Source organism: Melozone crissalis, unplaced genomic scaffold (genome assembly GCF_028551555.1).
Source record: "Melozone crissalis strain CALT ecotype California unplaced genomic scaffold, PUWL_Pcris_2 ptg000016l_1, whole genome shotgun sequence".
Lineage (NCBI taxonomy): Eukaryota > Metazoa > Chordata > Aves > Passeriformes > Passerellidae > Melozone > Melozone crissalis.
This window is the reverse complement of record NW_026535794.1, coordinates 23903628-23926588: the sequence shown is the minus strand read 5'-3', so window position 1 is coordinate 23926588 and position 22961 is coordinate 23903628. Positions and strand designations below refer to the sequence as shown.

At 34.0% G+C, this 22961-nt stretch overlaps 1 protein-coding gene across 5 annotated transcripts in view; it reads right to left on the bottom strand.

The window, feature by feature from the left end:
• Nucleotides 1-22961, bottom strand: part of AKAP9 (A-kinase anchoring protein 9) — a 106102-nt gene that overhangs the window by 49050 nt on the left and 34091 nt on the right. For 3 of the 5 annotated variants that reach the window (XM_054274228.1, XM_054274224.1, XM_054274225.1), the window contains exons 4-17: nt 17319-17372; nt 16750-16920; nt 14226-14381; nt 13121-13318; nt 9993-12437; nt 8174-8387; nt 7296-7375; nt 5507-5642; nt 4961-5082; nt 4362-4467; nt 3632-3830; nt 3004-3100; nt 2059-2151; nt 329-694 (exon numbers count right to left, since the gene is read on the bottom strand). In XM_054274228.1, coding sequence (XP_054130203.1) covers nt 329-694; nt 2059-2151; nt 3004-3100; nt 3632-3830; nt 4362-4467; nt 4961-5082; nt 5507-5642; nt 7296-7375; nt 8174-8387; nt 9993-12437; nt 13121-13318; nt 14226-14381; nt 16750-16920; nt 17319-17372 — 4437 coding nt within the window. The remainder of the gene's footprint in view (nt 1-328; nt 695-2058; nt 2152-3003; nt 3101-3631; nt 3831-4361; nt 4468-4960; nt 5083-5506; nt 5643-7295; nt 7376-8173; nt 8388-9992; nt 12438-13120; nt 13319-14225; nt 14382-16749; nt 16921-17318; nt 17373-22961) is intronic. The other 2 variants (XM_054274226.1, XM_054274227.1) reach the window with 2 other exon arrangements.

Genomic DNA, 22961 nt, shown 5'->3' with positions numbered 1-22961 from the left:
TGAAATGCTAAATATATGCTTTACACCACTTCAATAATTTTTGTGTTCAGCTGATATCCTTTATCACAAGAGGCTCAAACTGTTTAAGCACTATTTTTAGTCTGTTCTTTGTATAAACACTAAAATATAACCTAGTTTACAAAAAGTCTTAAAACAATTAATTGTCTGAAATATAGCTGGCATCATATTCCCTTCCTCAGGCATAGCACACAGGAAAGAAGAGTAAATAATTCTGGTCTGAAGCTGTCAACTCTTTGAAAGGGAAAAGGAAATATTTAAATGGAATTTTTATCTTCATTTTTTCTTTGCTGTTTTTTTTAACACTTACTGGTGTTTCTTCTGCTGTAAGACCTCTGCTATGGGAAAGAAGTTCTTCAGAAATCACTGGCTTATGTGTTGACTGTCCTAATATGCAATCAGGGCTGCTATTAAAATGAAGCTGTTCTCCAAGTGAATTGATCTCTCCAGACTCTTCACTGAGTTCCTTGCAAAGTGATTTTAATCCTTCTTTGTTCCTACTGCCTTTTCCAGCTGATTTCCTGAGAAGGCTGTCAACCTCTTCCTCACTGTTCTTAATCCCAAAATGCATTCTCTCAGGATGTACAATCTGCCCTGGTGCTTCTTCTTCCTTCTGCCTAGCAATTCCTGACAATTCGGTCTGTTTGGCAAATGCTACACTCATTGACACAATAACCTGAAAAAGAGAAGTCTGCATTAGTTTATGCTTCACAGCATCTCCTAGTACTGAAGAAATCTCATAGATGACCACCAACAATAAAAATATAAGTACCAAAAGTTCCCAGAGGGAAACAAAAAAAGATAAAAGAACAAAGATATCTTGTTAATCTTGAAAATGGTCACATCTTAAAATGCAGATATGCTGTATTTAAGGTAGTTTAATGAACTACAATGCTGTTTTCCATTACAATAGATTATTTAGCATGGAAGTATCCAGTTGTGTTTGTTTTTTTTTTTTTTAAAGATCCTATTAGATGATTTCAAAAGTGCTGGCAAACAGGCTTAAAAGCAGCTGTGCTAAGCTTTCTCTATCTAGCCAAGCATCCTATGCAAAAATTTGACTGACATGGAATTTAGGGCTGTATAAAGAAAGCAGTGCCATGTGCTTGATACTTAGCACAGGAATTTTACTTAACCAGAAAGAAATGACTAGCACTAACTGCAATTGCAGTTACAACAGGCTGATAACTTTTGTGTTGCTAAGAATCTCTAATACAAATAAATCTCTTTTCCACTCATGTGAGTAATTCTATTCTAGATTTAGAATACAATGATTTATAGCATAAGCTACAAAAAGTGTGAAAAAATAGTATAATAAATACAGAATTGTTACACTTGAAAACATCAAACTCTTCCTTTCCAGAAAATTTGAGTTTGTATTTTGAACTTAAACTGATCTTAACCAATGCAACATTTGTTTCCTCATAAAGAAGGGTTTTCTTGGCAGCAGATAAGAGAATATTTTTTTTTACTCTGAAAAAAATGGAAACTTTTTTGAAAATCAGAACGTAAGTAAATCCACAAACGTATACACTCTACCTATAAAATCTTACTTTTACTTTTCATGTTTTAGTCACCAGATCCAAATAAAAATGATGTATTTTACACAACATATTAAAATGTACAATAAAATTTTATGAGAAAATAATATTAAACTATTAAGTGCAAAAGTCTTTTGAACTGACCTGCTGATAAGCCTATGGTAGCAAGAAATACACCCTAAGTCTCTGGATTTCAAAAAGAAATTCTAGTGCAGCATATGGTAGCATGTTGTCTACTTCCTTTGAAGTTTTAAACATTACCACTAGAACCCATATGAAGAGAAATTATGAGTTAGGAATAGGACAGATAGCTAAGAAACCCCAAACTGTTCCAGAATTTTTAAGGCTTTCCCATTTAGAAGCCAAATGAAACTAATCCTTGTAAATAAATCATATGAAAGTTAGCATATGCTACAGCAATTACCTAATAGTTGAAAATGGCAAATAAAAATGACAGATATTTTAAACATATTTTAAAGTAATGAAATAAAAGTAATACCTTTGCTACTTCTTCTTCTAATCTTTCTTGGTACTGCTTTTGGAGCAATTGAACAACATCCAGATCATTCTGCATTTCCATCTCCCTACCAAGCTGTAAGAAAAACATGAAATCTCAGATCATGAATATGTGATTTTACTTCATTAGTTTCAAGTTTAAATCCAGCAAGAGATTTTTTTCCTTAAATTATATTGTCTACATCTCATACAAATCACATAATTTTGTACCACAAAACAGAAGAACTGGGTAGAACACTTTGCCTTGTTTCTGCTTCAAAATGAATTTTAATTAAGTTTGCAACAACTCTCTTTCCAGCACTATTTGAGATGTTAAATGCTGTGAAACCAGGTCAGTAAGCACAGAATCACAGCACAAAACAATGTTATTATTCTGCAAAATGCAGAATTTTTGAGCCAGGTTTCCAGCACTCCTAGGGGAGGAATGCATGGGGTCTTTCCCATTTGCACTGGTCTCTTAAAATCTTTGGGGTCATTTGCCAAATTTTTTTCAAAATTTCTCCTAAACTGTGCAGCATGTACTACAAAAGTCCTGGTATTTAACTTAAATTGCTCCTTTCATAACTCGTCTTTAAAGAGAGGTCACAATATTTTAAAGATTCCTGAAGATATCTCAGAATTTGAACATGAATTGTCTCCCACTTTAGTAAGAAGCAGCCAACTGAAACATCTTGTCTCAGAGATAAAATAAATGTAAACCCAGCATCAATAAAGCAAGTTTTCTTAATCATAAGTCCCAGATATGTTTTTCAGAAAAATTTAAATATTTTGCCCATCACATTGACTGTGTAATAGTATAATACAACACTAAGATGATAACTATCTTAGTCTACTAAGTATTAGTCCATAATTAACTTTAATCTATGAAGCCAAAGCATCCAAATTATGTCACTCATATATATTAGCTATCAACTGATTTACATCATACCTCTAATGCTTTATCTGTTTTTTTCTGATGAAGATTTTCTGTGCACTTTACTTTCCTGAAGACTTCTTTTAACTTTCTTTCTGAATCTGTGGATACACTAAAAAGTACAAAAAGCAGAGAGGAGAAATAATAATTTTTAAAAGATCACTATTTTGCCCATGACTTGGTGAAAACCATTATGTGTTAACTCGACTTAAACTTTACCACAAACTTTAGTATTACCTAACATTCTAGAAACTAATTAATTTCAGGCAACTACATCTACACAAGATGTCTTTAGATGTAAAGGATAGTGCCTGGAGTTTTGAAGACTAAATGTGGTCTACTGAGTTGAAGTTTTGAAATTGCTGCTATAAAGCTCATATATATGAAATTACTTTTCCACATTGTTCCATTTATCAAATCTTCCTCTATTAACAATAAATGCTGCACTACTTAATTTGCAATGTTTATGTCATTTCTTTTAAGACTCTCAACAAGTCTTGAAGGAATAAAACTACAGCAGAGCAATATGTTTATAAAGAATTGCTCCAATTCCGAAGCAGAACACAGAGCTTTACACAAATGGTTATCTGAAACACTTCTTAAATGAGCATGAAGTTTTAAGCATTGAAAAACTGGTGAATACCTTGTGTGGTCAGAGGACACCCCAGCCATGTGAAGCTTCTCCTGCAGATGGACAAGCTCTGTAGTGTACCTCTCTTGACTTTCTCTCAGCTGCTGCTGGAAATAGGACCGGAGGTGCTCCAGCTCTTGAGCATGCTGCTCCTCAAGTTGTTTTTTAAGATTCCCTATCTCCTTTGAACAGTATTCTTGAATAGTAGGATCTGTATACAGGTTGTGTGAAGCAGGGGGTGAGAAGGACAGAAAGAAAGAAAAAAAAAAAGAAAGAAAGAAAAAAAAAAGAAAGAGAAAAGAAAGAAAGAGCAGAAAGAAAGAACAAACAGAAGTACGAAAGAAAGAAAGAATGAAAGAAAGAAACTATATTAACTTCTTCACAAATATTTAGCAGTGACTGAATAATTAATGTAGTTTAAAAATATTTCTGACATCCGGTCAACTACTTTTCTGTAACAAAGAATGAGAACATAATCTTCCATTCTGCAAAATAATACTTGATATGGGTAACAAATTGTTACTGTGGAAAACTAAAAAGTACTAAACCCAAAATGTATCACAGAATCTATTTCTGAAAGAATTTACAGATTTAAGAAAATCTGAGTATTGTACTGCAAAATCAGAAAAAATCTCTTATGTTCTAGCTGTAGTAAGATATAAATCAGTTAAAAATAAAAGCAATTGTCTTTTCTTTCTCTCTGAATGTACAAACATTAAAAATAGCATATACATCTTTTTACCCATTAGATTCTGTGAAGGAGTCTGCAGACTTTCCTTTCTTATTTCCATATGGATAGGTTCCTCTTCTTTCCTCCTTTCTGAAGAAGACTCCTTTGGTTCCTTAACCTGAATAATAACCAAGTAAATGCAATTAACAACAATTTGTCAGTAACAGCACAAAAATATTATATCCAGTGCTGCACTCCCAGTATGAAAGGGAAATGGACATACTGGCATGAGTCCAGCAGAGAGTAACAAAGGAGATGGGAGGCCTGGAGCATTTGTTGTACTAGGAGAGGTGGAAGAGCTGGGCATGTATAACCTGAAGAAGGCAAAGCTGCCCACTGGGCTCCTAAAGTATCAAAATTCAGCAGGACACAGTCCTTGGCAATCTTTCCTAGCTGACTCTGCTTTGGATGAAGGGCTGGGTTAGATGAACTCCAGAGGTGCCTCCTAACCTCAACCAACCCACAATTCTGTGACACAGACAGCAGCTTTCTCCATTTTCTCAAATCACTGCCTTGCTCTGCCACTCAACCAGGATACACGCATTCTCAAACACCTCCTCAGTCACCCAGAAGGAATTAATGCAACAAAGAAAATTCAAATTAAAGTTTACCTGTTTGCACTCTGCCATCAGCTGTGTTTGAAGTGTTTTCAGCCTGCTGTACTCTTCCATTATCTTCTGCAGAAGAGCATCCATACCTTCTTGCACAGTTAAATTACACAAAGAACCAGGGACTTTAAAAAAAGAAAATGAACATTTTACCATAAATTTTAACACAAGTGATTTGTTCACAAGTTCTGCCCCGAAGAATTGTCTGATAAACATTACAAAATACTAAAACAAGTGAAGTCCTTCCAGATTTTGAACACATTTTTATATGTATTGATACATATGCATTTTTTGGTAGGATTGCTAGCTTCTTCTACAAAAGGAGGAAGAGAAAAACCCCCAAAATTTTTTTCCACCAATATCCATGAAAATGAAAACAGCGTAAGAAAATATCCATAACAAAAATAAAGTGCTTCAGAATAATGAGGCAATCTCTAAAACAGCTATTTAAGCACATGCATTAGTACTTGAAAAAGTAATGGCATAATTGCCAGTCTGAAATACCTTAAATAAGTACTTTTAACCAGCATGATAGTACAAAGTCATTACCTTGAGCTTGATCTCTGTGTACTGGTAATTCTACGCTCAGTTTTTCTTCTACAGGAGGTTTACAGAAAATTTCCTGTTCTTTATCAACAGCTTCTACAGCAGCTGAAGAATGTTCCTTCTGACTGCCACACAAAACCTGCACAACAAATCAAAGTGAAAAGTAAACAATTTATTATTATTTTGTCAATCACAGTTCACAAAGGAAACAAGAAAAACAGGAGAAAGTAGTATTTTGTGAGCATTAACTTCTGTGAAAATGGTGGCATAAATGTTCTGTTGAATCCTAAGAATGTAGACAATCTTGTAAACTCCTGATAAAAGAAACAAATATGAAAAGACTTTTCAGCTGAAGCATAAATGCATGTTTCCACATCAGTATTTAATTTGGAACTGCTAAGTAGTAAAAGCTTTTAGAGAAAAGCCTTCTTTAGTAATGTGGAAAGCAACTTTACATTTTAAATGTCTCATTCTCAAAGGCTGCAATTTTACTTAAAAGAGGAATTCCTTAAAACAGAAATTGGTACCCTTTAAGGCATTACAGCTCATCTTGTTCGTGCTGAACAAATCAGACAAAAGTGTATGGCATGAAAAAGCAAGTAATGAGCAGAATACCCTATGTTTGTTGGTGCTATGTGGTCAGCAGAACACTGCCAGATTCACAAGGGACAGGCAAACCGAAGATTTATCCATATGATTTCTGAAGGTGATACTTGAAAAGAAACTGCTTTCTCAAAGCACAATGGGACTCTTTATTTAAAGATTTTGTACTCAACAAAAACCAAATTGAACTTAGAAAAGTAAAACCACAATTTCTCCAACAGCTCTACAAAAGGATCATACAAACAGGCAGCATTTTTTACACTGTGAAATAACTCATGCCAAGCACTCTCATTTAGCTGCCACTTTCTCTGAGCTACCATGGAGTTCTGCTCAATCTCTCCCATGGTGGATCTCAAGTTAAAATTCTGCTATTCACTTTCCCAAAAAGATGGGAATACCAAAAACGTATTGAAAAAAGTCCAGCAAAGAAGGTAAAAAACCACCAAACCCCAAACCACAAATCATATCCGTTCAAAGTATTTTAGACTTGAAAACTTACAACGAGTGACAAAAGCAGCTTAATTTATCTAAAAATAAGTCTAACAAGTAACTCAATTGATGGTCCAAAAGTCTCCGTAAGGGCCATCAGTTACTCTTACTCTAGAAGAAAAGATATGCCAAAATATTATTATAGGTGGCTGATATTAGAATGAAGACTAAATATAAGGTTCAAATTTTGACTATGATATTCATTTACTAAAAAAAAAATACAGACAGCAATTTTTTTAGATTGTTTGACACTTTTAAGTCTTTGAAAGATAAGCTGCAGCTGATAAAGAAATTACTGTCTTATTGCAGATATGAGAGGTGATGTCCGGTGCATCATGATATTTGTGAATGACACCGGACTCTTGAATCAAAAACATTTATCCAGAAACAAAGAGAAAGGAAAAAAGTACTTCCAAACTAGCAGAGATGAGATCAACATTAGCTAGAAGATTAGGACTATGTGCAAGACAAAGACTTGTCTGGACAAGGACACAAGTTTAGGTGGAAAAAACCAAACAAAACAATTTGCAATACTATTTGGGAAACTCAGGTTTAGCAGTCTCTGTTTTGAGATCAATGCAAAGAGAAAAGCTGCAAAGAGAACCTGCAAAAATAATGTAGAAAAATATGATGACTCACTGACCATAATTTTTTGTTTCTCAAATTTTCATTTTGAAAAAGGCTTTTTGTTAAGTCTTACCTGAGCCAGCCTGGAACATTCCTCAGTGACAGCTTCATTCAGCTTTTCTATGAGTCTTTGTGTAGATTTCTCTTCATCATCTATGAATACAAATGATTCATATTATTTTTAAACACTAGATGCACAACAACTTTCCAAAGGCCTAATTTCCTGCCTCAGCTTGAGGAAGGACACTTTTTTGTTCCCCTCTTTATTGTTACAACACACGGACAGTTTCAATTATCACAGCTGAGCTGCACGTTCTAGAGGAGCTCAGCTCCTCCAAGATAAGAAATGGCTTTGTTTATTACAGACCTCCAGAAAGATAAATGCATACAGATACTTAGTGGAGGGAGAAGAACTTTTGCAAAAAAATTAAACAAGGGCAAAACATGGTATAACAAAAACCTGAGATAGAAAACCATCATGATAACATAATAAAAGTTCACTGAGGCAAAAAGTAGCACCAAAGTTTACTTAAAGTGTCCAGGGAGTCAATGCAGCAATTAAAAGAAAACAGAAAAGAAAAAGTCCAAAAAGACTTTGCTGGTGAATTTGCTTATTTTTTACCTTACAGGTGAATCTACAGTATTCTTTACAATTAATTCAGCTAATATAAACAGCAAACAATGAGTTGTAATACTTTTGATTCCTTATTTTTTATATACTTTTTTTTCAGTAATAAGTTACTTCAGTGGTAGACTGCATGTACTGGGTAAACAATTTGCTGAAAAAAAACACTTTAAAATATGATATAAAAACAATTTATTGGGCAGCTAGATGCACAAACACTTGTGCTTGTTTGGTTGGGGCTTTTTAAGGCAGTTTTTCATACAGAGCTTCATACAGATTCTGATACAGAGCTTTCATACAGATTCTCATAATTCTGGTCAAGTTACCTGTTTGTTGAAATTTCAGCGTCTGGAGCTCCAGCTGATGCATTCTTTTAAGATCACTCATCTCTTGTATATGATTATGAACAAGTTCTTCTTTAAGACTGCAAAGTGCACTCTCTTTTTCTGCCTTCAAGGACTCACAAACCTGGTCTACATGAGCTGAATAAACCAGGGACAGACAAATCCGCTGTGCTTCCATTTGCAGCTGTAAATCAGTCTTTGAATATAAAGACACAATTAAAAGAGTGAGAAACAAGAAAATAGAAAGCCCCAAATAGATAATTGGAAATTTCTGACACTAATAATGTATTGAATGGAATGCTGCACATATGGTATGTATAAAGTAAATTTAAACATAATTAGTTTGAAAAATTGAGTTTTAACAAAATAGTAACAAAACAAAATAGTTTTAACAAAACACTTCAACTTAAAATAAAAATCAAATTAAAATAAACAAAATTCAATTCCTGTCTAGCAGCAATAAAAATACAATGAATTTTAACCTAGTGAAGCAAGAGAAATATCATTATTAACAGAGTAGTTAAGAAAGTGCACTCTAAACACAAAGAAAAGATTGCATTATTAGCAGGCATTAAAAACAATGATTTTCAAGGCTTGTAGTTACAGTCTGCACTTTGGGGATGTTATTGCTAAAGAAAAAAGATGTTTGGGATATGCCAACAGGGACCTACTTAGAGCTGAAGTTTGAAAAGGTTTTTAGATACCTCTGGACCATAACAACTTTTAGTTGTATGGCAGGAAATTGTAAGACCCTTATAACAGCCTTATAAAAAACAAATCAAGCAATCAATCAAGCAAACAAAAAAGCCTAAACCAAACCATCACAAAGCTAAAGCTCTTTTTTATAATCTCACAATTGTTTCCAATGTGGCTTTGCCTGTGACTTTACTTCTCAGGAAATGAATGAACTACGACGCAATGTCAGGCAGTTGGTGGTATTAGTTCACCATTAGGTTGACTTTCATAAAACAAACAAAAAAAAAAAGCTTAAAAAGTAGTAGAAGTCTGCTTAACATCTGTTTCCACAGAACATTTAGTTGCATACACTTGCAGCATGCTATTGAACTTCATCAGTGTACATAAATTTAAATTTACATATAGATTTATGATTCCACCACCTAATTAAATACTGGTAACTCAGTACTTGGCTATTTGTATTGACAAATAAGAATCCTTTCCATGTTACCTACAACTAATTTATAATTCTGAAAAATACAAGCAAAATTGTGCCAACAAAACTTAAGACAATAGTTAGAATCACATGATACGAATTCTCATTATCACAGCCAGATAAATTTCTTAAAACAAAATTGTTGATAATGTAATTTTGGTGTTTCACAAGTCTGATATTTCAAAAGTTTGGTGAATGATGACTGATGAAGTTTCATTATTCTTTATACTGTTTGAATGAGTACTTAAGAGAACTGAAAAACTAATCACAGAATAAAAATTTTTGTCCAAAATAAGTTTTTCCCTCAAGAAAGTGAAAAGCTGCATCAAAATATAAATATGAAGAGCTCTGGTAGTCTTCTTACATTTTTGTGGTTGCTGTTGACTTAATTAAACGCAAGAGAAGAGGTGGTTTTTTTTTTTCATTCAAAACCCATCCTCATACGCATTGCCTGTATGTTATTCATGTAATCCCTTTCAACCACTGGCCACAACCCTTTACCCCACTGACACACATACACACCTATACTTCAAAGCATCCAATTGGAAAAAATATGATGCAAATTTCCAAGTGTAAGCTCCTACCAATTTTCTTAGTTAAAGCTTTTTTATACTGTTTCATGTCACATACCTGCTCTGATTTTAAGGCATCCACTTGCTGCTGAAGGTTATTTTCACTCTGTGTAATGGCTGGTAATGATGTTTCCTCTGTCAGCCTGTCTGGCATCCCATGCAAATGTTCCACAACAGTCTGCTGTCCTGGTTTCAGCATTTGCTGGACCTCCTTCTTTTTTGTTACTTCATGGCTGCAGTCTTTACCAGAACTTCGATTACCTCTTGAATTTATTCCTTCATCAGCTTTACTCCTTGAACCAGGGGGTTTATTCCTACTTTCAGATGCCGGAGTAGCAGCCTTTAGAGATTTTCCTTTGGAGCATCTTTTCTTAGAGTCATTACTACTACTATTTCTTTTCTGAACATGACTAACTGTGACTTCTAGTTCTTTACATTTCACTAGAATTTGCTCTTTCTCGTCTTTTAAGGATTTGACTTTTTCATTTAAATGACAGATTTCACTATCCTTTGACTTTAACTGTTCAGAGAGATCAGCAAGTCTCAGGGATAATTCCACTTTCTCACGCTGAGTAACCTGAAGTTTTTCCATAAGTTCTGTAGCATCTTTCTCAACAACTTCTCCAGCCCCAAATATGTCTTCCCTGGACACCTTTATTTCTTTACTCCCTTCAAAAGCAGAGGGTTTAGTTTTAAATAAAACTGGTCTATTGCTTTGTAAGTGGCATACCTTTTCATTCAAAGCTTTAAGTTTACTTTTATATTCAGCTTCCTGCTTTTTGTTGTTCTCTTCTAACTCAGTTTTTGCCTTCAGAAGACTTGCACATTCTTTCAGTAATTCCTTATAGCTAGCTTCAAGTTTTTTCTCAGTCAATGAAAAGGCACTCTTCTGCCTTTCAGTATCCTCTTGGAGGATACTGTTTTGGTTTTTAAGTTGCTCATTTTCAGTAATAAGCTTTTCTATTCTTTTTTGCAAGTCCAAAATTTCTGTCTTAGAGCTAATACCACTGTTACAAAGTAAGTTTTCTTCAGAGCATACCAACATATTTTTTAATTTCTCTTCCAGAGTTTCATTTTCCCCCTTAAGGACATTATTTTGTGTTTCTAATTCTGAACATTTTTTTTGAAGGGTATCTTCTCTCTCCCTCATTTGTTCCTGCATCAACTCAGTTTTAAGCTGCAGCTCTTGTATTTCTTGTTCAAGAGTACCCTTCTCTTTTTCCTCTTGCCTAAGCACCTCAATCTCCTTCTCCAGTTCATGGATTTGAAGTGTCATTTCTTCAGATTTAGAATTTACAATAGACTGCTGTAAATCTTTCAGGTTTGTAATCTCCAAAATCAACTGATTTTGCTTTGTGATTAAGTTGTCCTTTTCATATTGCATGGCTTCTATCTTTTGACTCATTTCATTTTGCATTTCATCTAATTGCTGCTTATGGTGTATATTCAAGTTGTGCTTAAGGCTTTCCATGTTCACCATGTGCTCCTTTTCTAAGTCTTCTTTAAGCCTGGAAAGTTCCTCTTCATGACTAAACAGAAGATTTGTCCTCAGTCTCTCTAATTCTGCTTCTTGAGATTCTGCCATCCTGTCCAAAACTGCATCCTTCTCCCTTTCCAGCATTTCAAGTTTTATTTTGTAATTTGTGATTTCTGCCTCATGTTTTAATTCCAAGTCTTTCCTAAATTCAGAGGCAGAAGCCAGCTGAGTTTTTAAATCTTCAATCACAAACCGGTATTTTTCAGCTTCATTTAATCTACATTCCATATCCACTATAGTTTGCTTGGCTCTTTGAACCTGCTCTCTTGAAAAATTCAGTTCTTGTAGAAGATCTTCAATTCTAGTTTGTTGAAGAGATTTCTCTGTTGCAATAACTTCCATCTGTTGTGACAATTCCTGCTTTATTTTTTCCCTTTCCTTATCAGCATCCTGCAATTTTGCATTCAATTCATTAATTTTAATATTCATTAAATGCATTTGATCTTTATTAACATTCTCATTAAAACACAGACTCGAAGTTTGCTCCAATTCTACTTTTTGTTGCAAAAGACGCTGCTCTATTTCTGCTGCATGCTGCTTAATTAATTCTTGCTTCATTTGTACAATCTGCTGGCCATGCACTTCATCTAGTTCAGCCTGAAGTTGTGCCAGTCTCCTTTGTGTTTCTAATTCCATTCTTTGCACAATGTCAGCTTCAGACTGGCTGTCTTTATAACATCGTTTCTGCAGTTCTTCCACAGTTCCCATTAATTGTTTTATTTCATCAGAACATTGTCTTTCTTTCTGTTTGTAGGTGGTAAGTTCAACTTCCATGTTACTTATTTGCTGGTTCCTTAGGGAAACTTCTTCTTTCAATTCTTCAAGTAATTTGCTGACATCTGATAATTTTTCCTTTAGCTGAAATGAATTTTTTTCCTCTTCTCCAAGTTTTGCTTCCAGCTGTTCAACTAATGCTTCTTTTTCTTTTAATTTACTCAAATCTTCCCCCTCTTTTCTCTGTTTTTCCTTAAAATAGAAGAGGAAAGCCATGTTCTTATTTTTAGCTAATTATCTGAACGTGTAAGAACATTTACAGACTTAGCTATTTAGTCTTTTTTAGAAGGCTAGAGAGGCTATGTTAGTTATAAAACATAAATATAAATTATTTGTTGACCTCATTTGGAAGTTTCTTGTATCCTTGGAATACTGAGAACCTCCAACCCTACCCATGTGATCATGTCTCTCCCTTACTCTTTCCAACCCCACTGTGTCTATAACTTTTAGTAATATTTGATTTTTAGGTGGTTTTAAAATGTTTTTTATGAAGGATAATAAAAAAAGTACACAAAGGAAAAAATTCATTCTTTGCTTAATGCAGAAAAGAATGTTCAGGCAGATAATGTAATTCTTTTTTCTAAAATAATATAATTCATTGAAGGTGTTTTAACACATGAAACATAGTTTCAAAACTTGCTCTAAATATTTCCACAACTCTTATAAAAATAATATATAATACTGACATAAAATTTTCAGTTTTAAATTATATACATATTATGTGTTAGTTAAGAGAAACAGTGTCAAAAACTTAAAATTGTTGTATGCATTCTATGCAGCAAACTCATTACCTGTGCTCTGGCTTTTTTTTTCCAAGGAATTACAAAATCCTAAAAAGTGTTTAGGAAAAGAGATCTTTAGAGTATGGAACATACCATTTCATATGTCACTATTTTCTCTTGAAGATGTGTAATCTGCTCTTCAAATTCTTCATTCTTCTTTTGGTAATTCTTAAGCAGACTTTCTTGTTCTTCTAGCTGTTGCTGATGTGAAAGTATCTGTTGCTTGGCTTGCAGTAAATCAGCAGCTGTGCAACTATGGCTGCTGTTCCTTAGGGCTTCACTTGCCTGCAACTTGAATTTTAAAGAAATAAAACCTAAAATACATCAGGTTTTTCAGAAAATGCTTGTGCTACATACAGAAATAGTGATCCTTACTTTCTTCTTCAACATCACAAGTCAAAGATTTCTAAGTTCTTTTAGAGGAAGTCAAACATCCTTATTCATTTGGGAAGAGCAGCCAATAATTATTTCATATTAATTAAATATTCATGGTGAGGTAACATAGGACAGCAGTGTCTCAGATACATCAGTGTGTAGTAAAACTAACTACTTGCAACTATGGAGCCCATAATCAGATTTTTAATAATAAAATCTCAGGCTTCAGAATATAATCCAATTGAAGCTCAAAATAAGCTATATAATGTGCTTAAACAGCATGAAATACTACAATATTCAACTGCAACACTGTAAGGTGTCATCTGTGTGCCTGTGGCACCTCAATCATCATGCTTGTTAGAAGAAATGTCTTTCTGAAGCTTCACTTTGTAATTTAAACTACCTTTTAATAACACCACAAAGGAAGCTTTTATTCAGAAATATAAGAACTGGAGTGTGAAGCTGTGGCCCATGGAAGCTGATGGCCGGATATTTTGATTTCAAAGGGAACACTTCTGCCCAAAGCTCTGAGAACTACCTACCCAAGTATTTTTCCCCAGGATAACTGCCACAATTAAGTATTTATCAGAAGCTATTACCACATAATAGGGAAGAAAACAGACTAATATTTGTAATTTTACAATTAATTATTCTATACTGTGACGACAACTGTAGGACCAGGAAAATGCCTGCTGATCTATGCTAAGAGGCTGATATTTGAAAAATGCACAAAAAATTTTTTGCAGGAAGTGGCTATTTATGGAACCTCCAAAGTGACAACTATTGTCAAACCCAGATAAATGTTGGCAGCTGTAAAACTTACATGCTGAAACTGAATTTGCAGTTTTTGACTTTGCTCAGTAAGCTCCAAGAACTCCCTCATGGTTTCATCCTTCTCTTTCCGTGCCTGCTGCAGGTTAGTAGTGAGCTGAGTGATAATGTCATCTCTTTTTTTGATCGCAGCTTCAAATTCTTGCAGCTGTAAAAGATAAAATTTAAACGATTAATGCACATGAAAACTACAGTCAAAAATACTAGTTAATTTCAGTTAGGTAGGAATAAATCATCCCTAACCTCTCTATTTTAAAAGTGTCTCACTAGTATAGTTTTTATATTTTAACAAGCTTTATTTCTAAAAATTAAAGAAGGAGGGCTTTTTCACCCTCATTGAACAATACATGATCTCTCCATAAAATATAGTTAACAAATAACAAAATCTGAACTTTTAAGAAGGTTATTAGTTAAATATATAACTTGCTTTTAAAATAAAAAGTGTGGCCACATAAACCATCATAAAGGAAGCCAGAATATCTACTAATGGTGTTTGCACAACTACTCATGTTCACACACTTTTCCCACAATAAATGCAAGTTATATCACCTCTCACTTGAAGTGCAACAAACAGCATTCATTGTACTAAAGGAGGGTTTCCTACACTGTGAACCCAGGGAAATCATTCATAACTACACAAGAAAATCAGTTCAAGCTGCAAAATGGATACAACACATTTAACAGATGAATCTTCTGTAATTTGCAATGATGAAGAAATTGTAAGAGTACCAAAAAATTCTTTGCCAACTGTTTTAATTTTTCGTAGGATTACATTCAAGCAGTCATAAATTCTACAATATGGATTTGCAATATTTTTGTGTGCATTTATACAATCATGTATCAGTATAAAGTTTCTTTCTCAATGTGAACTCACTTAAGGCTAATGGAAGCCTCCTGTCTACATGTTGCAAATTTCTTAAACCATTAGTAATATTCTGTAAGTGCTTTGTTTACAATATTCCCTCAAAAAACCTTCTCCAAGTTATATGTTGAATCTTGGTTTTTAACATGGTAATGCTTCCAGATAAAGTTCTTTTAGAACACTGGAATCAACTCCAAAAAAAGTGCACATGCCTAATGAAAATACTAAATGTTTGTTATAGTAGAGAAAATCAGGAACAGATCAGGAACTTAAGAGTGCTACACCTTTGCTTTAGCATCTGTTCAATGAAACTGAAAATGTAAATATGTTAGTTCCAAAGCACATCATGTGATATAATTTTCAACTTTTTAAATTCAATCTCTGTTCTTGACAAAGGCAGAAATAACGCACACAATTATCTTCTCCACTCTCCTTTTACAATTCTTTTGTTTCTTCTGAAAAATAAACCATACGCATTTCTCAACTGAGACACTACTCACTGTACCACTATAAAAAAAAATACACTTCAACAATTAAAATATTATTGTACCACAGCCCCAAACCCAAAAACACTCAATTTTGTTAAAGTAAATTTTTATTTTATTTTTAAAATTGTAATTATGGCCATTTTAAAAATGCAGTTTAAAAAAACATTTTCACTTTCTACTCTTTCAGGAAAAATTAACAGTAGTTACAATCATTAGAAATACCTATTTTGTTTATTATGCTATGATTGTGACTATTATGTTTAGCACAACAGATACAAGACACAGTAATTTAAATTCAACAACAGACAAAGAAATAATAAGCCACCTCTTCTGGGGCAACCACTTAACTGGTGCTATGGCGGATAAAATGACATCTATTATCACAGTAGTAGTAATAATAATAATACTACTAATACTACTACTACTACTAAGAATAATGCAACAGTGAAAATAACTGAATATTAGATTTTTTTTTTAATTTTATAGCACTTTGCAAAAAAATAGCAAAATACAGTGACATGACCTTAATCCAAATTAGGAGAGAGACAAGTAAGACATAAAGCACAGCAAACCACTGACTTGAGTGCACTGCACCACTGGCTTAAACTGGAAAAATATTCTTTACTTTAGAACTTAAGTTTATATTCCAATGGTATTTTTAAAGTAAGAAATGCTTTCCTGTAACCTCAAATTATTAGGTGTTTTAGATTAAAACATTCTGACACTGTTGTTTTTGCATTTCACACTGTGAAGTCTTACATACAAATACATGTTGGTTCAGTTATATTATTTCTTAGGGAGTAAAACCTGAGGTTTTTTTGGTCTTGGAGGAGCAGGAAGACATTAAAGTCTTTGCATAAGTAGAGAAGAATTAGGGCTTTTCTTGAAGAAAACTGTCTTTCCATTCCTAATTTGAAGAATCTCACTGTAAAGATAATTCAAATTTTAGTCACAAAATACAGAGAAAAAAAGACATACAATGGAAATGCCATTCAAAGTAAAAGAACACATGGCATATGACTGAAAGAAATTACATGTACTTAATTCTATATCACACACTGAGTGCATTCTGAACAGCTACCATTAGTGTGAACTCTTTCCAGCGAGGCTCTGCATTTTTGCATGTAACCAAATAGCAAGCAGAAAGCAACATAAGGTAATTATACCTGTTGCAATCCTTCTGTACCATAGGCTGCCCTCATTTCTTCTATCTCTCTGCTTAGTTCTTCAATCTCTTGTTGTTTCCCAGCCAATTGATTCTCCATCACCTCTAGCTGTGTGTGTGAGTGCTGCATTCCATGCTCTGAATGAATGCCTCCAACTCCAAATTCTTCTTCCTAAATCAATCCAAGTTCCTTTACATGCCAATTTTTATGTTTTATCACAGTAAATAAAGTCAAGCATCACATTCTGTACCAAATGCCACCTTAGAACATTAACATACAATAGTGCATCAAAGATCTTATTGCCATGGTAACCGCCTTTGTTAGTATAATTCACACCTCAAAAGCACTGACACAAAACGTTTCTGCCAGTTGTGCTCTATAAACTTAGCCTTAATAGATGGACTAAACTGGTTTGCATTTCAAGTTTAAGGATACACTACATTAATATAGCAAACAATGTAGATGTAGAGCACAGCATGCAAAGTATTAGTCAGCAACACAGTTTTTGTTCAAAATTGAGGTGTTTAGTATTCTCCATTAGTATTCCGATTCAATTTGCAATACTGTACCCTGATTAAGTCTGCAGGTATAGCTGTTCTTGTCACAAAACTGCAACCATTTACCTGTATAAAGACAATTTCTAAATACATTATTTGAAATAATGCTTGATTTTTATTTCCCCTTACTTGAGTCTTATGTGGCAATTTCTGCAGACCCACGGGAATTATTATGCTACAAAAATTTATTTCATTTGAAATACAAAATAGCTTTCCATATAGTAAATTGCATCAAAGTAAACATAGATAACAGGTAAAACACCCAAAATTTCAAAAATAAATACTACTGTCTAAAAACAAAAACGTTATTACCAATCAGCATCTAGAGAAAACAAAGGAATTCAGATTTAAAGGTCAATGCAAAGCTTTATCTTTTAAATAATTAAAATACAGCACTATTGCATTTTAAATTACATGTTTAATATTTTTACATATTATTAAAGATAGTTATGCTTTCTGAAAGATTTTTATACACCACAAAATTTAGTCTTTCTGAAAGTCACCTATCTCTTGATAGGGGATGAAAGGCAGTATCATAGATTTTCATTCTCAATTTGAAGGAATTTCATGAAATTGAAAAAAAAAATATACATTTGACATAAGACATTCGAAAATAAATCCTCTTTTACTCACCTAACACTGCAAGGCCTATCAGCTTCTATGAGAATTTTGGTTCTACTGACTTACAAACCAAAACCAGCAAATCTCCAAAAGGCAAGCACAAGCCAAAGTAGCAGTTATAGGTAAAAAAAAATCCAAATGAAAAGAGCATGCTGGGTAAACAGGAATAGTGGTCAAACAAAAAGGCAGGCTCTTAAAGCAGCAGACCAATGTTCAAAAATGAGAAAGCAGTAAAAGCTGCATTTCTCCTCAGAGCTCATTATTACATCAGAGTCTGAAACAAAAATAATGGTACTAGAAATGGAAAGGCGGCATAGTATTTCAGATCCAAATACTATGTTTAAATCAAAAAAGAAGCTGCACTGCTCAGATGTCTGCATAGCCTGGATGAGGACTTACTTACAAATAACTACCACGCCTGAGCAAATCAATAAGTGCACTGTTATAAATGGGATCAATACAGTAATTGAATTTGTATTAGGCAAATGGACAAATCTGCATTAGAGAATTTGCAGAGCTGATACAGCACCCTTTCAATTTCTGATTTTCCCAGTAAAAAAAAGACACCACAGAGTTTACTACTTTAGTTTAGAAGAAATAAAGAAAATGGCAGCAAACAGCAGTCCAGGCAGCTCATAGAGGCACTGTGTATCATTTGTGCATTGCCAGATGTTTGCTTTACTTTCAGACACACAAATGTCTTCGCAGCGCCTAGTACCAACATCTTTATTCAGATTTTGGCACATGTCCCAGATTAACAACAGTAGTAGTTTAATAGAAACTACTATGAAATCCTTCCTTTCCCCTTTGCAACTCCCATTTTACTTAGGCTTAATTGATAAAGATGCAGTGTACAAACACTGTAATCTACCACAGTGGATACACTTCTCTTCCCACGAATCATGGCTATGTGTGACTATCAAAGATACTTTATAACAACAGCTAACAGGAAAGGCACAAAAGTCTTATCTCATTAGCTGCTCCAGACTGCTCAGCAGCTGAAAATTCTACAAAAGACCTTTAACTTAGAGAAGAGATTTTGCTACACACATTCAAATCAACTGTGTGGAGCGTCAGAAATCCTGCTCCATTTCATGGGAGTGTAACTCTTCAGCATCACACAAGTGATGGTAGCACATAGTAACATGGTAGTCCATGCTCTTCTCATCTGATACCTTCTTCTTTCAAATGTCTCCTGCAAAGTGTAAGTGGAAACACGACGAGGCAACAAACTGCACTGCAATCTGTGAAAAATACCCCAGCCAGGCAGCCACAGCAGGGTGCTGTGTTGAGGGAAACCTTGGGAGTAGCCTGGCAACCCCTAGCATGACAAATTCTGCTGTGTAAGAGCAAATAGTTGGTAATGAGTCACTAGCTTAAAATATCTTAATTAAAAATTAATTTTCCACTCATCTGAAATATATGAATTCAGTAGTTCAGATGTCAACTTGAGTGTCAGTAGATGACTAAACAAGGCCTGCAGGACTCTTGTGTTTTGGATTATGGTCCCAGTGATTTACCCATTTAAAGATCTTCTGCAACTCTATAAATGCTCTTCATGTAGATTCTTATAATTCCTTCTTTAAAAGCTTTGCAGTTCACCTTTAAAACTGAAACATTCTTATGCCTTATTTACTTATGATGTGCTTAGTTACATACCCCAGGAAACAATTAAACATTGAAAGAATAAACCACATACCATTTTAACATAATGGAACCAAACAGTAACAAGAGCTCTGGATAAAATTGCATGAGTAAATAATCACAAAATAAGAACAGATTAAATTTTACAATACATTACTCAGCAGTCACAGTTTTGGTGAACAAACAATATGAAACAAGTGAAGGTTATGGAAGTTTCAAAGGACATTATGTCTGATTGTTCTTCCTTCCTTGCATTTTCAAAATAATTCACAGAAATGTTATTTAGTATTATAAAGTAAAATATAATCTGTAGTCTAATGGCTAAAAATAAAGGTTTCATTTCTATTGCATCAGTTAATACATATGCTTAAGGCAAATAAAAGGAATCTTCTTTCTGAGAGACACAAGGAAAACCAACCTCCACCACGGGATTAAGGCAGTGATTCATGACAAATACCACCAGAGGTCAGGATTACATTTATGAAATCCCTGTACCCTATCTAATGTTCCTTAGACCTTGGAACACTTGAAATTGTATCTCAAAAACAGCAGTAATAATAAATAATGTGTAACTACTTACAACATTAATACCATTACTACAGAGATTTCCCTCTATAAATAATAAATTCATGCTCAGCATAAATCAATACATACTGTTCTGCTTAAAAGACTTGTTTGATTTGGTAGTAGAAACATACAGAAGTATCTGGAACATATTAACAATTTTACCTCATGTTTTCTTTCCCCCTTCACCCATTATTGTACATTTTGGACACCTGATTCCTTCCTAAAAATTAATATTTAGACCTTGATTACTGTTTGTCAATGTTCTTAGCCTCTCCTGAATTTTCTAGTTATGTCACAGCTGACTATATGGAACTTAGCTAAAATTAGCAATCAGGTTACCTTGGGAAAATTAATTTCAGCATATTTTGGAGGTTTTGGTGGGGAGGGTTTATACTCCATAAACAAAGGCCATTTTTAGATTGTAGCAAAAAAAGTTACAATCCTGTAACTAAGGTTAGTAACTTCTAAAGGAGAACCACTGATGACTTTTTAAACTATCAACTATAGCTTAATATATTTTTCTATATAGTAACAGAATAGCAACTGATTTCTTTATGCAGCAGTTAAGGCTGAGGTATAGAATTTCATTAAAATATATAAAACCAAACAACTTTCTACACTTTGTATTAACCATCTTTTCAGAGATATACTTTGCATTTTGGAAAGAGAACAAAGAGGAGAAAAAAAATGATATTGAACAGCTTTTCAGTTATACCATAAAACTGAGGCTATGGAAAATGTATGGGGGTAACTTTACCTTACACAGTTATAAAATCCCTCAAAATTTCAACTGTTAGGAAAAGCCTAACTTCTCTTAGCTCTGAGTTCAAACCATAACCTTAAATAGCTAACCACCATTATCATTTAAGACAATGCAGGTAGGTGTCATTGCTGCTCACATGGAGGAACTTGTCCCAAAAGACAAGCTGGACATATGAAGGATTTACCAGTCCTCAGTCAGCTACTACATTGACAGTGTAGGTATTAGAAAGGTGGCTGAGCAAAACTGAACAAAAGACTGTATTTACAATAAACTTCCTTTAATACAAGAATTCTTACATAAATATACCTTCAGTTTTGCTTAGATTACTGTATTGCCTTATAATTTTGTGTCTGGTAAGTCTGCTAAAGAGGGAAATACCTTATCACTTAGTTTTATAAATTCCTCAAGAGAAGGGGCTGAAGAATTAGCACCATCTGATTTAATTTATCAACAACAACAAAACAAACTATTTACAACCTGTTTGAATTCGAAGCATGACAACCTCAATTCAACTCAATTTCTGGCAAAACCACAAAAAATAATACAGATGTTCTAATCTATAAGAAAAAAGATGGATCAACAGGCCTATGTCTCTTCAAATGTGGGTTTTCTTAGCATTCTGAAAAGGAAATCATGTACTTGGAAAAAAAAAATTAGCTCAAAATTTTATATATTTGCATAATTATGCTGATACAGACAAAATTTAATTTATTCTCATCTTCCACTGAAAAGGCTTCAGATAATTTTTTTTACAGTGTGTCCATGAATGGAAAAAGAGCTTTTAATTATAAAAGTAACATTACAGCTGATATGAAACATATTGAAAAATCAGCTCCTAAAATATTTGCATTCCTAAATGTGATGTCTCCCCATTTCAGATACCAACTAATTGTAATGAACTGGAATTAACAAGAGTTTATTAAAGATGGCAAATCTGACAGCTTGAGCTTGCTCTTTATGAGAGCCAGTATCATGCTACTATTCATAAGTTTTGTGTTGCCTATTTATGTCTTAGAAAATAACTCTCAGCAAGGTAAAAATTCTTTTTGCAGGAATAAGCACTGCCTAGTAATGCATCTGCCACTACATTTTTTAGGAAATTGATAATTTTTGTAAGGAATATTCAGATATCTCTGCTCTTCAGATTCAGCAATTCTACTCTTCTGTGTCTTCAGTATTTGAAAATTTGGTCGCTCATATCCTCTGCAGATTATTCATGGAAATCTTTGGAGAATTTAGTGCTTAGATGTGGAACTTCATTTTAAAATGAGAGCTTTAAATTCAACTGAAACTAAAGCCCCAAACACTAAAATCAGAACACATCCACAATTACCATTAGGCATTATACCAGATGTTTTCTGTATCTTGTTGCTCTGTGCAAAGACATGTTTTCTTCAGCTTTTGCAATCAGTCTCCATCACTGCTTCCTACCACCTTAGAAGTGGATCAGAATTTCATCCATTTCATACATATATATGTAATATGTCTCACTTCTCAAAATACATGAATATCAATGACATTGTCAACTGTTTTCAAGGGTTCATTCTTCACACACTGCAAATTGCATTTAAAAGTAATCACATACCATGGTGATGCATATTCTAAAAAGGTGCACTACAGTCATGGCAGTTCTTCAAACTGCCTGTCTGCTACATTCTTGACAGCAAACAGCAATGAGATTGATTTGATTTACTTCATCCCCTCTTCCTTGTTGCCAAGTTTAAGATTCTGGGTGTGTTTGTTCTAAACTGCTTAGCACAGAGAACTACAAAACAAAACCCAGACTTCCCCAACACAAAATGATTGTTTGAGACATGAAAAATTAGATTTTCAAAGTAAAACCAATTCCTACTTTATTCAGATGTTCCATGGCCATTTCTTGCTGGCATGTTCTTGACCAACATTTATGCATGCGGCAGTCTACTCCTTACAAACACAACTGTTTTATCTGGCAGGACCCAAGCTCCACACACACAACTACCCTTCCATGTGACAGAGATGACTTGCAGATGCCAACGTGTGGGCTGACTCTGTCTAGCAGCTAAGCCTCTGTTCCAGTC